The sequence below is a fragment of the Bos grunniens genome, chromosome 9 (genome assembly GCF_055505025.1).
Source record: "Bos grunniens cultivar Pamir isolate PY7600 chromosome 9, Bosgru_T2T1.0, whole genome shotgun sequence".
Taxonomy (NCBI): domain Eukaryota; kingdom Metazoa; phylum Chordata; class Mammalia; order Artiodactyla; family Bovidae; genus Bos; species Bos grunniens.
The window spans coordinates 41,495,954-41,517,693 of NC_141173.1; the positions used below are offsets into that span (position 1 = coordinate 41,495,954).

Consider the following 21,740-nt stretch of genomic DNA (forward strand, 5'->3'; position numbering starts at 1 on the left):
AAGATGATTCAAAGATAGCCCATAGGGTTATGGTAAGAATGCAGTGAGGTGAGGATCCCTCGTTTATAAAATGAATGATAGCTATTCATAATACCCTGCCTGGTTCCCCAAAGGGTTTGACAACTCAGAATATATAAATGAGATGGTTCTCAGCTCAGGTGCAGGGACTCAGTGGTGTGTTTGGGCCAGCTGTGAGAGACAGGTGGCATACAGTGCTGGGGTGGTGTCATCTGCAGCCCCAGCCACAGATCACGGTCAGGGGCCAATCAACATCCCTTTGTGACTTTCAGAATGTTACCTGTGTGAACATGTGTATAATGGAGAAAAGAAAAAAATCTCAAAGATTTAACTGAAACCAAATATAAAGTCTAGGCCATGGAAAATAGAGAGTGTATAGGAAATTAAGACTTAGTGGAATAAGAACACACAGATATACAGGCAGTAAGGCCCCAAATGCTAACTAAATTTGGGTCGTGAATTTGGTTCTAAGTTTGACGAGCCAAAGTAGAAGGGGACGTGTGACCAGTTATATAAAATTCACATTGTCCTTGAAAAGATGAGGAATTCCTCAGGAAAAACTAAATGAGAGATATATCTTAACAGGGGTTTAATATAAGGATTGTACTGTGTGTAGAAAATGAAGTCGTTAACCCCACTGATATAAGTGTGATGGTAGGTGTCCATGGCAGTTCCTATAGGTAGCTGGAGTGTAATCAGAGGACCTCGTGTGAAACAGAACTTCAGTACAGCACACACTTCTCTGATGGTCTGACCTTATTTGGGAATGGAGTCTGGGATTTCTAGACCAGAAGTTCTAAGCTTGGGGTCCAAGAACACTTAAGCACCCATGAACCATCTGAAATTATATGCAAATTTTATGCATATGGGCATTTTCCTCGTGCAAAATCTAATGGCATCACCATATTCTAAAGCAGTCTGTACTTTAAAAAAAAAAAGCATTAAAGGCCAGTGATCTACTACAGTAATGGTCCTCGGAGTTTATTCCTAGAGCCAACTGCATTAGCAGCACTCAAGAAGCTCGTCAGAAATGCAGATTCTCAGGGAGCAACCCAGAGCTACAAACACTGTGGGCGGTGGCATCCAGCTGTCTGTGTTGAAAAAGTTCTCCAGCTGACACTGATGCTGCTGAAGTTTGAGGACTGCTCTGAGGCACAGCCTCACCCTAAGACTGCTAAATCACTTCCTATATGTGAGAAGGTCCATCTAGTCAAAGCTATGGTTTTTCCAGTCGTCATGTATGGATGTGAGAATTGGCCTATAAAGAAAGCTGAGCATCAAAAAATTGATGCTTTTGAACTTTGGTGTTGGAAAAGACTCTTGAGAACCTCTTGGACTGAAAGCAGATCAAATCCTAAAGGAAATCAGTCCTGAATATTCACTGGACGAACTGATGCTGAAGCTGAAACCCCAATACTTTGGCCACCTGACGTGAAGAACTGACTCATTGGAAAATACACTGATGCTGGGAAAGATTGAAGGCAGGAAAAGAAGGGGACGACAGAGGATGAGTTGGTTGGATGGCATCACCGACTCGATGGACATGAGTTTGAGCTAGCTCCAAGAGTTGGTGATGGACAGGGAAGCCTGGCGTGCTGCAGTCCATGGGGTCGCAGAGTCAGACACGACTGAGTGACTGAACTGAACTGAAGTGATACGCGAAAAGAGGAGACAGCTAGAGGCAATAGTCTTTGCCAAGGACCCACAATGTGGGTATTCTAGGTTGCTGAATAAGGGCAAATATGCATATTTTTTTTAATTACCAGTATGGGTTGAAATCTTTTGTGTGTGAAAAATTAGCCTAAATAAAAGTCTTGCCTCAATAAATTCCCATCCCATTTCCATATAGAAGTAGTCTGAGGCAATCAGAATATTAGCATGAAAAGTTCTAAAGTTTCTTGCTCCCTTTCTCAAATGTGTGGTGCATAAACTGTTGGCATCAGAATCACTGAGGATGTTCATTAAAATGCCTGAGCCTTACTCCAAACTTAATAAATCACAAGGGAAGCAGAAACTTTTATTTATAATCCTCTGTATAGAGTTACACTCTAATGTTTTAAAACCGCTACTAGAGAATGTCATCCAGAGGTTTTTATCCTGAAAAATACTCAGAGCAGGCTTTACAGCCCCAAACCTTAGTTTATCATTAATAATGAGTTACAGAGAGTGGGCTATGGAGCAGAAGGCCTGGGCTCGGGTTGTAGTTTCCCCTCATGACACTGTGACCTGATGCTGCCCAGAGCAGTCCCTCTCCGATCTGAAAATGGTTTGAATCCTAACATTGTATTACTTCTCTGACAGCGTTAGTTTAAGAACTGAGTAAAATATTATACACATGGAAGCACTTGAAATGAGAAAATCACTCATAGACTTTGGTTTTGGCCTTTTTTACTATCCAGATTCAGTTTTCTCATTTGCAAATGATAAGGTTAGACTAAACCAGATGACCTTTCAGATCCCATTCACTGATGCTATTTTATGAAATACTTCATCCATAGAGCTGGATATCATAGTAAATACTATAAATATGTGATATAATTTTTGGTGGGATAATGTGGCTATCCCACCATTTTCATCCATTCTCAGCCTTTGCAAACTAATTTGACAAAATCCTCCTGTATACCTCTGCTAACTAAACAGATTTTCTATTCTACTTCTCTAGCTCTTTCTACTGTTATTCTCTCTTTCTTTTATTCTACAGCTTCTGAAACTTTCTCATATATTACTTTTGGGTAAAGAAAAGTGTTGCCATAACATAAAAGTTGTATCTTGTGCCTCTCTTGGCATGTGATGAAATCTGATTCAAAATACCATTTATAGTACTGCATTTGCTCCGGGTTTTGAGGAATTTGGGGGTTTATGTATTGTATAATATATGAACAGGAAGCAAAGGCATACTCAAAATGTTTTGAGTAATGATTAACCTTGTTCCTTAGTGCCCTGACTATGATTTATGCCAAAGAATTTCGGGGCAAAGGCAGCACAGTACCACAGGATACATATACACAAGAGATCAGTGGGATCCTGAAGTCATTGAGAATCGTAGGAAAAAGAAGAAAGAAGCCCAAAAGGAAGGAAAAGGAGAAGAGGAGGGGGAAGAGGAAGAAGAGCAAGAAGAAGAAGAGGTAATATCTGTATACAAGATGCTATACTTCTAAAATTTGCTATAGGGACTATCCCTGATGGTCCAGTGGTTAAAACTCCACACTCCCAATGCAGAGGGGGCCGGGTTCAATCCCTGATCAGGGAACTAGATCCCACATGCCACAGTTAAGACCTGGTGCAGCCAAATAAATTAAAATTTTTAAAAAGAGAAATAAAAAACACCTTGCTTGCTATATCGGTTTCATTTTTTAAAATTGCTATAATTAAATGACAGAATATGAATATTCTATACAGAAAATTATATTTTCCTTAAGGTTTGATTTAGTTAGAGGAAACAGAAAAAATATTTCATGTTTTCAAGAACTTTAGATCAGAATGTAAAGGTCATCAAGTTTAAGGTCATCCTTCTTGTCAGGATGGAAGTCCCTCCATATCCTGACAGCTAATCTGCTTCATTCCATAGCAACAGAGAGTTACTGGTCACCTGCCATGTGTCAAGCACTATGCAAGCTAGTGTGAAGAGTCAGAGCAACAGAAAACATATGTAATTTGAGGAAGAAGGTAGCCCAGGTAGAATCCAATTTATGAAGTTAACATAATCTCGATTCCAAACTCTGACAAAGAGAGCACATGAAAAGAAATCTATATCCCAATTTCACGTATAATAACAATCCTAAAGTCAATACTAGTAAGCATATTGCAACAGGACCTCAAAAGAATCTTATACCAGACTTAATGAGGAAAATTTGATACTAAGAGTTAGGAAGATCCACTGGAGAAGGGATAGGTTACCCATTCCAGTATTCTTGGGCATCCCTTCTGTTTAGCTGGTAAAGAATCCGCCTGCAATGCAGGAGACCTGGATTGAGAAGATTCCCCTGGAGAAGGGAAAGGCTACCCACTCCAGTATTCTGGCCTAGAGAATTTCATGGACTGTATAGTCATGGGGTCGCAAAGAATCTGACATGACTGAGTGACTTTCACTCACTCAGGAAGTTTGTTAATAGCTAATGGGCTGGATTTAGCCCACTGGGGTGAGTGAGACAGGTCATAACTTGCCAGTCCTTGCTCTATTGAAATATACCTGTGATTTCTATTATAGATTTACTTATTTATAATGTTTAATAATTTTAAATAGTTTCTATAACTTATAAATTATCATGAATAAATACTATTTCTATTAGGGCCTAGACTCAGTTAAATCTGACATTAATGTAGAAAAGGATACATTGCAAATCATTTCTCTAGTAGAAAAGATAAACCCCAAAGGCAACAGTTTTATTTCCCTGAAGGATGTCAAGCAGGACATCAAACTTTGCACTCTGATTTCAGTGATTATATACACTTCAGTTCTGTCATCCTGCTGATTTCCTCACTAATGGGTTAAATGAATTTTTGACATTTGTTCTTTCATTTAAGAGCAGATCTTAAATGAAAAGATCTTTCATTTAGGAGCAGAACTTTTAAGGGGTTATGTTAACTTCATAGTTAAACACTATAACTATGTATGATGAAGGGCTTCCCTGGTGGCTCAGACAATGAAGAATCTGCCTGTAATGTGGAAGACCTGGGTTCAATCCCTGGGTCAGGAAGATCCCCTGGAGAAGGCAATGGCAACCCACTCCAGGATTCTTGCCTGGAATCCCATGGACAGAGGACCCTGGGAGGCTACAGTCCGTAGGGTTGCAAAGAGTCAGACACAACTGAAGCGACTTAGCATGCACGCATGCATGTATGATGATGGATGTTAATTAGATTTATTATGATCATTTCACAATAAGTACAAATCCAGTTGATCCTTAAATATCTCCAGAGTTGGGGCACTGACCCTTTGTGCAGTTGAAAATCCAAGTTAACTTTACAGTCAGCCTTGTATATCCACGGTTCTGCATCCTACCAACCACAGATCATGTAACATTATGTATTTACTATTGAAAAATATCCGATCAGTGGATCCACACAGTTCAGACTCACATTGCCCAAAGAGCAACTGTATTGAATCATTCTATTGTACACCTGAAACTAATGTAATGTTACATGTCAATTATAGCTCAATTTTAAAAACCTATTAATATAAGAATGCCCATTTAAAAATATAAAATAATCTTCCCTGTGCAAATAAGGCATTAGATAAATAACCAGCAACTATTCTAGGTAAATATTTCAAGTAAACTCATAGTAAATATGAATAAAAATGTGTCATTTTAACATGAATAAAGCATACCATCATAATTAGTATAATAAATATGTGCATGCGTGCCAAGTGGCTTCAGTCATGTCTGACCCTTTGCAACCTTATGGACTGTAGCCCACCAGGCTCCTCTGTCCATGGGATTCTCCAGGAAAGAATACTAGAGTGAATTGCCATTTCCTCCTCCTGGGGATCTTCCTAACCCAGGGATTGAACCTGCATCTCAGTCTCCTGCATTGGCAAGTGGGTTCTGTACCACTAGCACCACCTGGGAAGCCCAAATATGATGATAATAACGGGGAAATAAATATGATACAAATGTCATTTTTTTCTGTGAACCCTTTCATAACCACCTTCCCCCATCACTCTCCATCCCTTCTCCCCTGCCATCATCTTTCTTCTTAGCTCTTATCACCACAGCCTAACCTGTGATGTATCTATTTGTCTACTTGTTTATGCTCTGTCTTCCTCAATTGGGATGTGTGCTGTCTAAGCCCTAAGCCCTTAGTTTTGTTCTCTGTCATATTTCAAGCTCCTAGAACAGTGTCTGGCATGGGGTAGGCACTTAAGCTTTACTATTAATAAATGAATGAATCAATGAGTGAATGAGCTACAAGCTCAGGTACTTAGAGAAAATCCAACTTCTTTATTTTGTCTCTAAAAATCTGATGTTATTCCCATACTCTTCCCTACTCATTGAGGGGCAAAAGAAATGAGTAAGTATCCAAGTCAATTTAAAACTTTATTCCATCTGATAAAAGACCTTCAGGGTGTTCAGTCTCTCTAAAATAAAAATCCTATTTCCAATCTCTCCTTTTCCCTGCTTCTTACCCCAAAATGGCATGCAGGTATAGGGAGAGAGGGATATGACTTGCAAATGAAGTAATCATTAACATAAAGATATTCAACACAACTTCTTTTCCATTTAGGCATTTATTGCTGAAATGCAGATAGTGGCTGAAGTTCTTCAACACCTCGTTCAGAGACCTGAGGATTATTTGGAAAATATCGAACACATCGTTAACCTTTATAAGGAAATAATTCTTCATCCTTTAGAAGTAAGAAAAAGCTACATTGCTGAAAAAAGAACGTTGATACTTGTGTTTTGCGTGTACGTGTGCCAAGTTGCTTTGGTTTACATCCAACTCTTTGTGACCCTATGGACTGTAGCCCACCAGGCTCCTCTGTCCATCGGATTCTCCAGGCAACAATAGTGGAGGGGGTTGTCATTTCCTCCTCCAGGGGATCTTCCCAACCCAAGGATCAAACCTGCATCTCCTGCATTGCAGGCAGATTCTTTACTGCTCAGCTGCCAGGGAAGCCCTATTTGTGTTTTATCCCCAGTTAAATAGCTTTCATATTTCTTCACCGTGTGTATTATCTGCTTCATTCTCCTCCTCTTGAGCTTGGTAAAATGCTTTCAGAATAAGATTGCATTCCAAAGGCTGTTTCACAGAGCAACATTATTTTACTCTTACAAAGCAACAGTGCTGCTGAAAAGTGATAAATGAATTGCCTTTTTCAAAGTCATTAGGGAAATTTATGTATGGTTGGGGATTAGAAAGTCCATATTAAGGCATTGTTTTGTGAAAGCATTTTGAATCCAAAATGTATGGGTTTATAAAAATAAATGTACACTTAAGGTGCATCTTTTATTCTGAAAGGAACTGTTAATTTAGTTAAATTACAATCTAAAGAAAGCCATCCAACACTGGTTTCTCTGTGTATCCTATTCAAAGTTGGTTATTTGTAAATATGATAAGGCTATTATATATTATAAAAGAAAAGTTATAATTAAAAGAATTAGCCTTTTAAAAGGATGATTACTGAAATTATGATTATTGAAAAGCATATTTTTATGGTTAAAAATCCAGGGCAGACTCTGCCCAATTTATGTTGGAGATTTATTCAACAAACATTTATTATATGGTATTTGCCCAGATTCCATGCTAAGCAATAGAACTACAAAGACAAATGAAAAACAGTCCTCAAACTGCCTCTTCCCATCTGATGGAGAAATTAAAATAATTTGTTTGATGGTGTTTTATAATGTTTATATATTTTTAGAGACAAGTGGATCGTTTTCATTCCCATTGTCCACCCCCTCAGTGAGATCCAAATTGTTTTATTTTTTTAATTTATTTACAGTATTGTGTTAGTTTCAGATATGCAGCACAGTGATTCAATATTTTTGTTTCCTTATGTATGACTTTGATTCCTCCCTTCTTCCTCTTCTATCCCTGGCCTCTAAACATAGCTTCTTAACAGTAATTTACATGTCTATCTATAACATTCTTTCTCCTTCAACAAAAATATTCTACATATTCCTTGAGCTGCTGCATTGGGTATGAATACAGCATAATTAAAATCAGATTCAGAAGATTATAAAATTATATTCATGGGTACGGAGTTGGGAGTGGGAAGCAGAGGTAGTCTTTTCAAGGATAGGGACTCCCAGCATCATCAATGTTCAGTGCAGTGCCCAAAGTCTGGCGAGTGGTAAATGCTTGACAGATGTTCAGTTGAACAAATGATGAGGTCACAAAAGAAAAATAACAGCTTCCATTTCATTACATGTAAATTTCTGGACATAATTTTAAAAATTTACTTAAAAGAAAAATATCCACATCGACTATGATAAAATATTTAAAGCTTTAATATATTGAAAGGTCATAGACTCACAGACATAAAGAACAGACATGGTTGACAAAGGGACAGTGGGTAGAGGAGGGATGGATTGGAAGTTTGGGGTTAGCAGATGCAAATTAGCATTAATATATATAGAATGGATAAATAACAAGGTCCTAATATATAGCACAGGGAACTATATTCAATATCCTATGATAAACCACAATGGAAAAGAATTAAAAAAAAAGAATGTGTATGTCTATATATACATAATCAGTTCAGTTCAGTTCCGTCGCTCAGTCGTCTCAGACTCTTTGCAACCCCATGAACCGCAGCACACCAGGCCTCCCTGTCCATCACTAACTCCCGGAGTCCACCCCTAACTCCTGGAGTCCACCCAAACCCATGGCCATCGAGTCGATGACACCATCCAGCCATCTCATCCTCTGTTGTCCCCTTCTCCTCCTGCCCTCAATCTTTCCCAGCATCAGGGTCTGATGCACAGTTCAAAAGCATCAATAATATACATATACATATATAACAATCACTTTGCTATACAGCAGAAATTAATACAACATTGTAAATCAACTATCCTTCAATTTTTTAAAATGTAGGAAAAAAAGATCATATATATGATTTTTCTAAAACCTGTAAGGTCTTACCCTCCAGATAATAAAAGGGTAGCAAATATGGGCAGACAATTCACAAAAATTAATGACAAAAGAGTAACAAGTCTATAGAAAAATATTCAGTTTTACTGATAATAATTAAATGCTAAAGAAATATTTCCCCAATTAAATTTTAAAAGATGGACAAGGAATAAGAATTCCTAATTCTAGCAACTACATATGGTAAAGCAAACACTTCCATACCCTGCTGAAAGGAATATAAATTAGTATGGTGGTTTTTAGATAGCTTGCCTGAGAAAAGCACAGAAGTGGAAAATTACTAGGCCCTGTAGCAAAGCATAGATAAGAACTGACTGCTCAGACAAAAATTTCTAGGCCAAGAACCTAGACTTCAAGTCTAGTGTATAGCTTGCCTTGTATGGTAATTTCAGAGTGCTGGTATATGTGGAGGGAGGTCGGGAAGAGCCTTGAAAGGCAGGAGCCTACAATTCTAGTCTCCTCTGATCTGGCTGAGACGTGGATTCACTTGGAAGGCCAAGACCACCAAAATTCAGTGTTCCTCTAAAAGACGTGAGGAAAGCAAGCAGGAGCAAAGTAACTGCATCAGTGTCTGGTTTCTATCCTGCTTCAGGAGTAATCCAAGGCCACGTCTTCATTCTTGCCTGTCTTCAAATCCCAGCTTGACTACTGGTCTGACCCGGTGTTTGTGTCTTTATCCTTAAGAGTCTTCATACCTTTAGACTTAGTATACTAACTTCATTCTGAAGAACCTAGCTTAGGACTTCCCTGGTGGTCTAGTGGTTAAGACTTTGAGATTCCACTGCAGAGGTTGTGGGTTTGATCCCTGGTCAGGGTACTAAGACACCACATGCTATGTGGTAAAGCAAAAAAAAAAAAAAAAATTTTTAATTTAAGGTAAAAAGACTATTAGATAAAAAGAATCTAGTTTAAGGAAAGTATCTGAAATGCAGAAAAGCATGATGTACATCCTTGTTTAGAACATCGTAATTTATGGTTGGATTCTTGGATTCTACTCGAAGAATTGATGCTTTTGAACTGTGGTGTTGGAGAAGGCTCTTGAGAATCCCTTGGACAGCAAGGAGATCAAACCAGTCCATTCTAAAGGAAATCAGTCCTGAATATGCATTGGAAGGACGGACGCTAAAGGTGAAACTCCAGTACTTTGGCCACCTGATGCAAAGAACTGACTCATTTGAAAAGACCCTGATGGTGGGAAAGATTGAAGGCAGGAGGAGAAGGGGACAACAGAAGATGAGATGTTTGGATGGCATCACCAACTCAGTGGAAATGAGTTTGAGGAAACTCCGGGAGTTGGTGATGGACAGGGAGGCCTGATGTACTGCAGTCCGTGGGGTTGCAAAGAGTCGGACAAGACTGAGTGACTGAACTAAATTTATGGTTAAACAATGCAGGCATAATGGTTCTTCTGTCTAGAAGTAGAGAAACACTTAGAACCTAACCTTGCACAGTATTATGGAAGACAAAATGTACTGGACATTTAAGTAGGTGATTTTGTTCAGACTGTGGCAACAGGGAAAATATTCACTAATGAAGACTTTATCAAAGAGAGGGGCTAGGGTTTTATGGAGGCAGGTAAATAAGGGTCTTATGGAAACCATGAAAAAAGATGGAGATGGATCTTATCTGAGTCTTTGAGGAAGGGTAGAGGTGGATCTTAACTCTCCACCATCCCTACTTTCTGCGAATGGAAGAAAATTTACAAGAATATTAATATAATCTTGAGATACAGAAAAATCTAATTTAAAGAAGAAAGGAAATCCAGAAACAATGATAACAGATTTAATCATAAATATATTTTATAATACAAAAGATACCATAAACAAAGTCAAATGATAAATCATAGTCAGGTAAAACATTTGCAAACCATATGGCAGATAAAGGTTAAAGACTTTTCATGAATGTTAAGGAAAAGAAAGGTCTAACAAAATGCACAGAGGTTATGGTTCAGTAGTTTACAGAGATGGATTTCTAGATACTGAACATCACCCACAGCCAGGGGAATAAAAAGTGAAACAAACCAAGGCCATTCTTCATCTAGCAGTTTGCCAGAAATTATTCTATGAATATATGCAGAGAGATGGATGCCCCCAAACATCTCTGTTGGGAAAGCCTGGCTTCACTGTAGAGAAAAACAGAAGAAACAGAAAGAGCAGAATTCATGGTATGACTAGTTTAGGCTTTTGTAAAAGTTCTCCTGAGCACTGAAAATAACATCCAGTATGTCATGTATATAGCAAATAATTTAGCATTAAAGATTTCTTCATGGTATATGAAGACTGAACTTTTGCCAATGATCCTGAATGATAAGGCTTCTTTTTGATTATCTGCAGGAAGTAATGGCTGAACATGATTCCCAGTATCTCATTGAGCTAGATGGAAATAAGCCCCCAGAGGAGCTGTTCATGGTAAGTGCAATGCTCAGTAAGAATATGTCACAGTTTGGAAAATCAAAAAAGTATTGACTGAATGATACTTATTTTCGTATCAGAAATAGATTTACATTTTGAATACCATTTATTTTTGAAAAATTCATTTTGACACTTAAAATTTGATATGATATTTATTCATCTGTCCATATTTAAATCAAAACTACATTTGAATTTAAAACCTCTGTGTGACAAAAAGTATCTTGAAAAAGAGTAAAAGCAGATAAGAGCCATAAACACATGATACAATGCTTAACATGAGTAATAGGGAAATGCAAACCAAAGCTATAAGGAGATATCACTTCAAATCCATTAAGATGGCTAAAATTAAAAAGAAAAACAAAAAAAAACAGATAATGAATAACAAATGTTGGTGAGGATGTAGAAAAATCAGAACATTCATACACTGTTGTGGTAGTGCCATTAAATCATGTCCAACTCTTACAACTCCATGGACTGTAGCCTGCCAGGCTCCTCTGTCCATGGGATTTCCTGGACAAGAATACTGGAGTGGGTTGCCATTTCCTTCTCCAGGGGATCTTTCTAACCTTGGGATCAAACTGGAGTCTCTTGCATTACAATCTCCTGCACTGCTGAGCCACGAGCAAAGGCCAACATACATTGTTGGTAGGACTGCAAATGGTGTGGCCACTTTGGAAAAAAGTTTGGCAGTTCCTCAAAAGGTTAAATATGGAGTTACCATATGAATCAGCAATTTAACTCCTAGGTATATGCCCAAAATAACTGAATACAGGTGTTTAAATGAAAATCTGTATGTGAATATTCATAGCAGCACTATTCACAATAGCCAGAAGGTAGAAACAACCCCAATGTCTAACAACTGATGAATGGATAAATAAAATGTATATTCTTACAATGGATGTGTTGGTCGCTCAGTTGTGTCGGGATGGGAATGGATGGGAATGGGCGAATTTAATTCAGATGACCATTAAATCTACTGATGTGGGCAAGAATCCCTTAGAAGAAATGGAATAGCCCTCACAGTCAACAAAAGAGTCTGAAATGCAGTACTTGGACGCAATCTCAAAAATGGCAGAATGATCTCAGTTTGTTTCCAAGGCAAACCATTCAGTATCACAGTAATCCAAATCTATGCTCCAACCACTAATGCTGAAGAAGCTGAAGTTGAACAGTTCTATGAAGACATTTAAGATCTTCTAGGACTAACACCAGAGAAGGCAACGGCACCCCACTCCAGTACTCTTGCCTGGAAAATACCATGGGTGGAGGAGCCTGGTGGGCTACAGTCCACGGGGTCGCACAGAGTCGGACACGACTGAGTGACTTCACTTTCACTTTTCACTTTCATGCATTGGAGAAGGAAATGGCAACCCACTCCAGTGTTCTTGCCTGGAGAATCCAGGGATGGGGGAATCTGGTGGGCTGCTGTCTCTGGGGTCGCACAGAGTTGGACACCACTGAAGTGACTTAGCAGCAGCAGCAGGACTAATACCAAAAAAGATATCCTTTTCATCACTGGGGAACGGAATCCAAAAGTAGGAAGTCAAGAGATACCTGGAGTAGCAGCTAAGTTTAGCTTTGGAATACAAAATGAAGCAGGACAAAAGCTAACAGAGTTTTGCCAAGAGAACTCACTGGTCATAGCAAACATCTTCTCCCAACAACACAAGAGATGACTCTACACATGGACATCAACAGATGGTCAATACCAAAATCAGGTTGACTATACTCTTTGCAGCTGAAAATGGAGAAGCTCTATACAGTCAGCAAAAATAAGACCAGGAGCTGACTGTGGCTCAGATCATGAACTCCTTATTGCAAAAGTCAGACTTATATTGAAGACAGTAGGGAAAAACACTAGGCCATTCAGGTATGATTTAAATCAAATCCCTTATGATTATATAGTGGAAGTGGCAAATAGATTCAAGGGATTAGATCTGATAGAGTGCCTGAAGAACTATGGATGGAGGTTCATAACATTGTACAGGAGGCAGTGATCCAAAACTTCCCAAGAAAAAGAAATGCAAAAAGACAAAATGGTTGAGGAGGCCTTACAAATATCTAAGAAGAGAAGCGAAAGGCAAAGAAGAAAAGGAGAGAGATACCCATCTGAATGCAGAGTTCCAAAGAATAGCAAAGAGATAAAGCCTTCCTAACGGAACAATGCAAAGAGAGAGAGGAAAACAATAGGATGTGAAAGACTAGATATATCTTCAAGAAAATTGAAGATACCAAGGGAATATTTTATGCAAAGATGTGTACAATAAAGGACAGAAAAGGTATGGACTTAGAAGCAGAAGATATTAAGAAGAGGTGGCAAGAATACACAGAAGAACTGTACAAAAAAAGATCTTGGTCACCTGGATAACCACAATGGTGTGATCACTTACTTAGAGCCAGACATCCTGGAGTGCAAAGTCAAGTGGACCTTAGGAAGCATCACTACAAACAAAGCTAGTAGAGGTGATGGAATTCCAGTTGAACTATTTCAAATCCCAAAAGATAATGCTGTTAAAGTGCCACACTCAATATGCCAGCAAATTTGGAAAACTCAGCAGTGGCCAAAGGACTGGAAAAAGTCAGTTTTCATTCCAATCCCAAAGAAGGGCAATGCCAAAGAATGTTCAAACTACCACATAGTTGCACTCATTTCACATGCTAACAATGTCATGCTCAAAATCCTTCAGGCTAGACTTCAACAGTATGTGAACTGAGAACTTCCATTTGTACAAGCTAGATTTAGAAAAGGCAGAGGAACCAGAGATCAAATTGCAACCATCCATGGGATCATAGAAAAAACCAAGAGAATTCCAGAAGAACATGTAATTCTGGTTCATTGACTACACTAAAGCCTTTGACTGTGTAGATCACAACAAACTGTGGAAAATTCTGAAAGATGGGAATACCAGACCACTTTACCTGCCTCCTGAGAAATCTGTATGCAAGTCAAGAAGCAACAGTTAGAACCAGACGTGAAATTACAGACTGGTTCCAAATTGGGGAAAGTGTATGTCAAGGCTGTATATTGTCACCCTGCTCATTTAACTTATATGCAGAGTACATCATGAGAAACGCTGGGCTGGAAGAAGCACAAGCTGGAATCAAGATTGCTGGGAGAAATATCAATAACCTCAGATATGCAGAGGACACCACCCTTATGGCAGAAAATGAAGAAGAACTAAAGAGCCTCTTGATGAAAGTGAAAGAGGAGAGTGAAAAAATTGGCTTAAAGCTCAGCATTCAGAAAACTAAGGTCATGGCATCTGGTCCCATCACTTCATGGCAAATAGATGGGGAAACAGTGGAACAGTAGCTGACTTTATTTTTTGGGGCTCCAAAATCACTGCCGTTGGTGACTCAGCCATGAAATTAAAAGATGCTTACTCCTTGGAAGGAAAGTTGTGACCAACCTAGACAGCATATTAAAAAGCAGAAACATTATTTTGTCAACAAAGGTCTGTCTAGTCAAGGCTATGGTTTTTCCAGATGTGACAGTTGGACTATAAAGAAAGCTGAGTGCTGAAGAATTGATGCTTTTGAACTGTGGTGTTGGAGAAGACTCTTGAGAGTCCCTTGGACTGCAAGGAGATCCAACCAGTCCATCCTAAAGGAGATCAGTCCTGGGTGTTCATTGGAAGGACTAATGTTGAGGCTGAAACTCCAATACTTTGGCCACCTGATAAGAAGAGCTGACTCATTGGAAAAGACCCTGATGCTGGGAAAAATTGAGGGCAGGAGGAGAAGGGAACGACATATGATGAAATGGTTGGATGGCACCACCAACTCAATGGACATGAGTTTGGGTGATCTCCGGGAGTTGGTGATGGACAGGGAGGCCTGGAGTGCTGCAGTTCACGGGGTCACAAAGAGTCGGACACAACTAAGTGACTGAACTGAACTGACCAGGGAACTAGATCCTACATGCCACAACTAGGAGTTCGAATTCAGGAACTAAAGATCCCACATGCTGCAAGGAAGACTGAAGATCCCACGTGCCACAACTAAGACCCAGCACAGCCAAATACATAAATAAAGTATTTTCAAAAAATTCTGGTCCACCATCACCATCACCTTGCCCCAAAGACAGTCCTCCCAGAGATTTCCCCTCTCAGTAAATGCCACATCCGTCCTTCCAGCCGCTCTTTTTCTCACATCCAACAACCAACCTGTCAGCATACACAGCAGGCTTTTTCTTCTTCAAAATACATTCAGAATTTGACTACTTTTTACAACCTGCGAGATACTTTCCTCAAGGGAAAGGGCAGAAGTTCCACCAGGCCTGGTTGAAATTCACCAAGATTGTTAAGGCCCCAGCTGGCACTGGCACCCTGGTACTTCTGCCTACAGTTCATTGGCCAGAACAAGTTACATGGAGAAGCTCAATACCAATGAACTAAGTATTCTCACATAAACTAGGGCATTAACAAGGGAAAGGAGGAAATAATGGATTGTGAACAAATAATACAGTCTACCATAGATTGCAATACTCCATCAGGACCTTGTCTATCTTACCATCTCTCATCTCAGACTCTGTTTCATAGTCTACTACATAGTATATTAGTTTCTTAGTGCTTCCATAACAAAGTACCACAAACTAGGTATTTTACAATGATAGATATTTATTACAGTTCTAGAGGCTAGAAGTCTAATATCGAGGTGTTGGCAGAGCTTCACTCCATTCAAAGCCTCTAAGTGGGGATCCATCGTTGCCTCTTGCAGCTTCTGGTAACACCAGGCACCACTTGGCTTGTGGTAGCTAATGCTAACATCTGCTTCCATCTTTACATGGCTGCCTTCTTCCCTCTGCCTGAAGACCTCCCACAGTGTTAGACCTCAAAGGGCATGACTATTTGAGGACCAAAGGGCAGACTCTAGTGGATTGAATTGTTTCCCCCAAAAAAGATAATATTGAGGAGCTAAACTTCAATACCTATAAGTGTGACCTTATTTGGAAATAGGATCTTTTCAGATGTAATTAAGTTAAGATGAGGCCACAGTGAATTAGGATGGGCCCTAATCCAATGTGGCTGGCATCCTTTTAAGAGAATAAAAGGAATCCAAATTGGAAAAGAAGAAGTAAAACTCTCACTATTTGCAGATGACATGATCCTCTACATAGAAAACCCTAAAGAGTCCACCAGAAAATTACTAGAAATAATCAATGACTACAGTAAAGTTGCAGGATATAAAATCAACACACAGAAATCCCTGGCATTCCTATACACTAATAATGAGAAAACAGAAAGAGAAATTAAGGAAACAATTCCATTCACCATTGCAACGGAAAGAATAAAATACTTAGGAATATATCTACCTAAAGAAACTAAAGACCTATATATAGAAAACTATAAAACACTGGTGAAAGAAATCAAAGAGGACACTAATAGATGGAGAAATATACCATGTTCATGGATTGGAAGAATCAATATAGTGAAAATGAGTATACTACCCAAAGCAATTTATAGATTCAACGCAATCCCTATCAAGCTACCAACAGTATTCTTCACAGAGCTAGAACAAATAATTTCACAATTTGTATGGAAATACAAAAAACCTCGAATAGCCAAAGCGATCTTGAGAAAGAAGAATGGAACTGGAGGAATCAACCTACCTGACTTCAGGCTCTACTACAAAGCCACAGTTATCAAGACAGTATGGTACTGGCACAAAGACAGAAATATTGATCAATGGAATAAAATAGAAAGCCCAGAGATAAATCCACGCACATATGGACACCTTATCTTCGACAAAGGAGGCAAGAATATACAATGGATTAAAGACAATCTCTTTAACAAGTGGTGCTGGGAAATCTGGTCAACCACTTGTAAAAGAATGAAACTGGACCACTTTCTAACACCATACACAAAAATAAACTCAAAATGGATTAAAGATCTAAACGTAAGACCAGAAACTATAAAACTCCTAGAGGAGAACATAGGCAAAACACTCTCCGACATACATCACAGCAGGATCCTCTATGACCCACCTCCCAGAATATTGGAAATAAAAGCAAAAATAAACAAATGGGACCTAATTAACCTTAAAAGCTTCTGCACATCAAAGGAAACTATTAGCAAGGTGAAAAGACAGCCTTCAGAATGGGAGAAAATAATAGCAAATCAAGCAACCGACAAACAACTAATCTCAAAAATATACAAGCAACTCCTACAGCTCAACTCCAGAAAAATAAACGACCCAATCAAAAAATGGGCCAAAGAACTAAATAGACATTTCTCCAAAGAAGACATACAGATGGCTAACAAACACATGAAAAGATGCTCAACATCACTCATTATCAGAGAAATGCAAATCAAAACCACTGTGAGGTACCATTTCACACCAGTCAGAATGGCTGCGATCCAAAAGTCTACAAATAATAAATGCTGGAGAGGGTGTGGAGAAAAGGGAACCCTCTTACACTGTTGGTGGGAATGCAAACTAGTACAGCCACTATGGAGAACAGTGTGGAGATTCCTTAAAAAACTGGAAATAGAACTGCCTTATGATCCAGCAACCCCACTGCTGGGCATACACACTGAGGAAACCAGAAGGGAAAGAGACACGTGTACCCCAATGTTCATCGCAGCACTGTTTATAATAGCCAAGACATGGAAGCAACCTAGATGTCCATCAGCAGATGAATGGATAAGAAAGCTGTGGTACATATACACAATGGAGTATTACTCAGCCATTAAAAAGAATACATTTGAATCAGTTCTAATGAGGTGGATGAAACTGGAGCCTATTATACAGAGTGAAGTAAGCCAGAAGGAAAAACATAAATACAGTATACTAACGCACATATATGGAATTTAGAAAGATGGTAACAATAACCCGGTGTACGAGACAGCAAAAGAGACACTGATGTATAGAACAGTCTTATGGACTCTGTGGGAGAGGGAGAGGGTGGGAAGATTTGGGAGAATGGCAATGAAACATGTAAAATATCATGTAGGAAACGAGTTGCCAGTCCAGGTTCGATGCACGATGCTGGATGCTTGGGGCTGGTGCACTGGGACGGCCCAGAGGGATGGTATGGGGAGGGAGGAGGGAGGAGGGTTCGGGATGGGGAACACATGTATACCTGTGGCGGATTCATTTTGATATTTGGCAAAACTAATACAATTATGTAAAGTTTAAAAATAAAATAAAATTGGAAAAAAAAAAAAAAAGAGAGATTTATGAATGCAGGGAGAAAATGGCTCACAATAGAGGCAGAGATTGGAGTGATGCAACTACAAGCCAAGCAACACTAAAAATTGCCAGCAATCTACCAGAAGCCAGGAAGAACAAGTAAATATTCTGCTCATGAGCACATGACTTTTTCAAAATATTTGAAATGTTCAAATGCCAATGTATTAAAAAGACTTATCCTTTAAATTTAGACGGTTATGGATCGACTTAAATATCTAAACCTAAAAAGAGCAGCTGTTATAACCAAACTTCAGAGTACAGAGGAAGATATTAATGACACAATGGAAAATGTAAGTTACCTTTAACTGTTTGAAAGTCTACCCTTCCCCTCTATGTTGCACCCTTAATTTGTATCCTTTCAAGGTTTAAAAGGATCTCAGAATACCTTTTATAAAAATAGATTTGATTTTTCAGAAGCTATAATATTGGCACAATATCCTTGTAAACACTAAACAAAAGTTTTGAAACAAAGAAAGACAATAAATCAGAACAATTTCATAAGTATAATAAGAAATAAAGAAACCCAAGTTTAGTTTTAAAAAATTGCAACACCGAAGACATAACAGCCCTCAATTCTCTAAATATTCGTTCATTCCCTCCATCATTCAACCAGTTTTTAAAATAACTACTAAAGTGACGTAATGTGGATGTGACGGTCCTCAACTTATAAATTGCCAAGTGCTAAAAGAGCCACCAGGACTTTTTAGCTGGAGGACTTAATCTATTCTGGGAAGTTTAGATTCGCCTTTTTAAAAAAATAGGAATTAAACAACTAATGCCAGAATCATAAGTAGGTATTATAATTCAAATAAAATGATCTTTAAGGATAGAGATCATTTTGTTTTCCTGTACTGTGTAATCCCTACATTTTAATGGGTGAACATAGCTGGGAATAGGTAACACGAATTGATACTGAAGAGGAGGAAAGGTGGGCCTGATGCACACAGAGGCTCTGTACTGAGCCTCTTCTTCTAGGTCATCATTGAAGGAAAATTTTAAAGTATTCAGAAAACCTGGAGGTTCTTTCAGCCTGCAGACCCCGGGGTCTCGGCGTCAGGGAAAGGACGATGGCATGGAGGAGGATGCAAGCCAGGATAGGGCAGCTCTGGGCACTGCTGCAGCTCCGAGCATGGTGGGCGGCAGGCCACAGTGGCTAGTTCTCAACTTCTCGCGGGAAAAGAATGAGAATGAGCCTGAGAGGCCCTGGGAGAGTGAACCGCAGGAGAGGAGGGCGCTAGAGAGGGAGAGGGCTAGTGGAGGGTAGTTTCACAAGGAAAAGCCAAATGGGCTTAATCTTTCTCCTCTTTTGGTTCAGCCTCTCCCAAAGGGAAGCATCCAGTCTTTTGGCTGAGGTCTTCTGAAGAGGCAATGGCTGACTAAGTGAAGTGGGGTGCAGCCCTGGCCACTAGAACCTCCTCTTAAAGATTCTCAGCCAATCCTGTCTTCTGCTCTCCATTCCTCCTCTTCAGAGGTGCCTGCTGTCAGGTCCTGAGCCTTTTGGGAACTTGACTTGCTTCTTCTTGTCCTCAGCCCATCCTCCATCACCCTCCCTGCCACCACAGACACTGAGCTTTCACTTTCCTCTGACCTCAGTTACCACTAGTCCACCTGCTTTTTAGTTTCCGGAAGTATGTAGCTGCAACTGCCCAGCTGTCAGCTCTTCTGGTCTTTCTCCCCTGTTCCTCTGTCCATTTCTCATGAAATGAATTCTGCTGTGATTTCCGCAAGGTTTTAGGAAATCAGCAAACCCAAATGCGTGTGTTCAGTCTGCCTTGTTTAACCAGAGGCAGTCCTGATCTTTTTTAAGGCTGTGATATCAAAGTCATCTGAAAGATTATCTTCTCATTGCCCCAATAGATACATGGCCCAGAGACTTGAGAGGGGAGCATGGTCAGCTATCCAAACACTTTTCCCAAGTTTGGACAGGAAATAGGGATAGTGAGGAAAAAGCAGCTGCTTCCTGACTTAACTGTGTACCAAGGGAAAGGCTACCCACTCCAGTATTCTGGTCTGGAGAATTCCAAGGACTGTATAATCCGTGGGGTCGCAAAGAGTCAGACTCAACAGAGCGACTTTCACTTTCAGTCCCTAGCTCACTGTCTGTTGATTCATGGAGAAGGGTGTAGCCCAGTGTACCCCACTGACAAAGTTCTCAGTCTCCTACAGCTCGCCTAAGCATTGACAGTTTCCTTCAAGTTTAGCTTCTTGCAGCCTACAACTGGGGACATCCAGGCAGGATCCCCACAACCAGCATGCCTCTTTGCTCTCTGATGCTGCAACAGTGGTTCTTAACTTCTTGGGAGGTGATAAATGGAAGATTACTGAGGGAGGCTTTATATTTAAGAAAAATGAAAGAGCTAAGTCAATACAAATATGCCTATGGCATCTTACTATTTTAAAACTTAGGTAAATTAACTAAAGTAACTATTTTCAAACCTTTTCAATAAGAATTTTTCCAACTTTCCTGAAATAGATTATAGAAAACCCTTTATCCACCTTATGCTCATTCTAACCTACAACAGAAAATACTTGGTAAAATTTAAACAAGGTCTTAAAACAGAAATGAAAACTATTTATCTAAGTAAATGTTGGACAAGTGCAGATGGCTGCAATTAAGAAAAAAAAATCCTGTCTTAATTATTTCTTAAATAGTAGAGCATGGTCAAATAACAAATGAAATAATAATGTGAATTTCAGCAAAACTTATGCCCACACGTTTAATGTTTGTTACTAACAGGATGAGCTGTTCCGTACTCTCGCATCTTATAAACTTATTGCACCAAGATATAGATGGCAGAGAAGCCGATGGGGACGTACATGTTCTGTGACTTTAAAAGAAGGTAACATTTTTCAAGGATTGCCAGATTTTTCTGTGAGGTAGGTAAGATTTTCAGAATTTAATTTTAAAATGTGCCCATACTTCTTTTCAGTTGTTTATGATAATGACATATTTTTAGTTTTCTAGGTAAAATGTACTGTCTTTCATCAGAAGAGGCATTAAAAACATTTCTATTGAACCCACGTCCCTATCTTATTCCACCTATGCCAGCACCACCATTTAAAGTATTCATATTTGGACCTCAGTCTTCAGGGAAAACAACACTTAGCAATTTGCTTGCAAAACATTACAAAGGAAAGGTAACTACTTAGCTGATTCAATTTGCATTTCCCTTATGACTAATGAGGTTCAACATTTTTTATATGTTATTCATGTGTTCTCTTTTAGAAGTGTTTGTTCAAGCTTCTTGCTCATTCCAACTTTTTTGCATCATTATTGGCAGGAGTTCCTTATGTTGTATACATACAAATTTTTGTTATAGACATTATAAATATTTTCTACTGTTCTGCTTTGCCTTTTCACTTCTTAAATGAAAAATGTACCATAATATAATTCATTTGAAGTAAGTCATTAAGTCCAAGGCAAAATGATAGGATACTGAAAGAGGAACTCCCCAGGTCAGTAGGTGCCCAATATGCTACTAGAGATCAGTGGAGAAATAACTCCAGAAAGAATGAAGAGATGGA

At 39.1% G+C, this 21,740-nt stretch overlaps 1 protein-coding gene across 1 annotated transcript in view; it reads left to right on the plus strand.

Annotated features, from left to right (window-relative positions):
• AK9 (adenylate kinase 9) overlaps positions 1 to 21,740 on the plus strand; it is a 118,391-nt gene that overhangs the window by 16,534 nt on the left and 80,117 nt on the right. The window contains exons 8-13 of the mRNA XM_086317381.1: positions 2,955 to 3,143; positions 6,244 to 6,372; positions 10,944 to 11,018; positions 18,407 to 18,505; positions 20,953 to 21,092; positions 21,173 to 21,353. Of these exons, the coding sequence (XP_086173507.1) occupies positions 2,955 to 3,143; positions 6,244 to 6,372; positions 10,944 to 11,018; positions 18,407 to 18,505; positions 20,953 to 21,092; positions 21,173 to 21,353 (813 nt within the window). The remainder of the gene's footprint in view (positions 1 to 2,954; positions 3,144 to 6,243; positions 6,373 to 10,943; positions 11,019 to 18,406; positions 18,506 to 20,952; positions 21,093 to 21,172; positions 21,354 to 21,740) is intronic.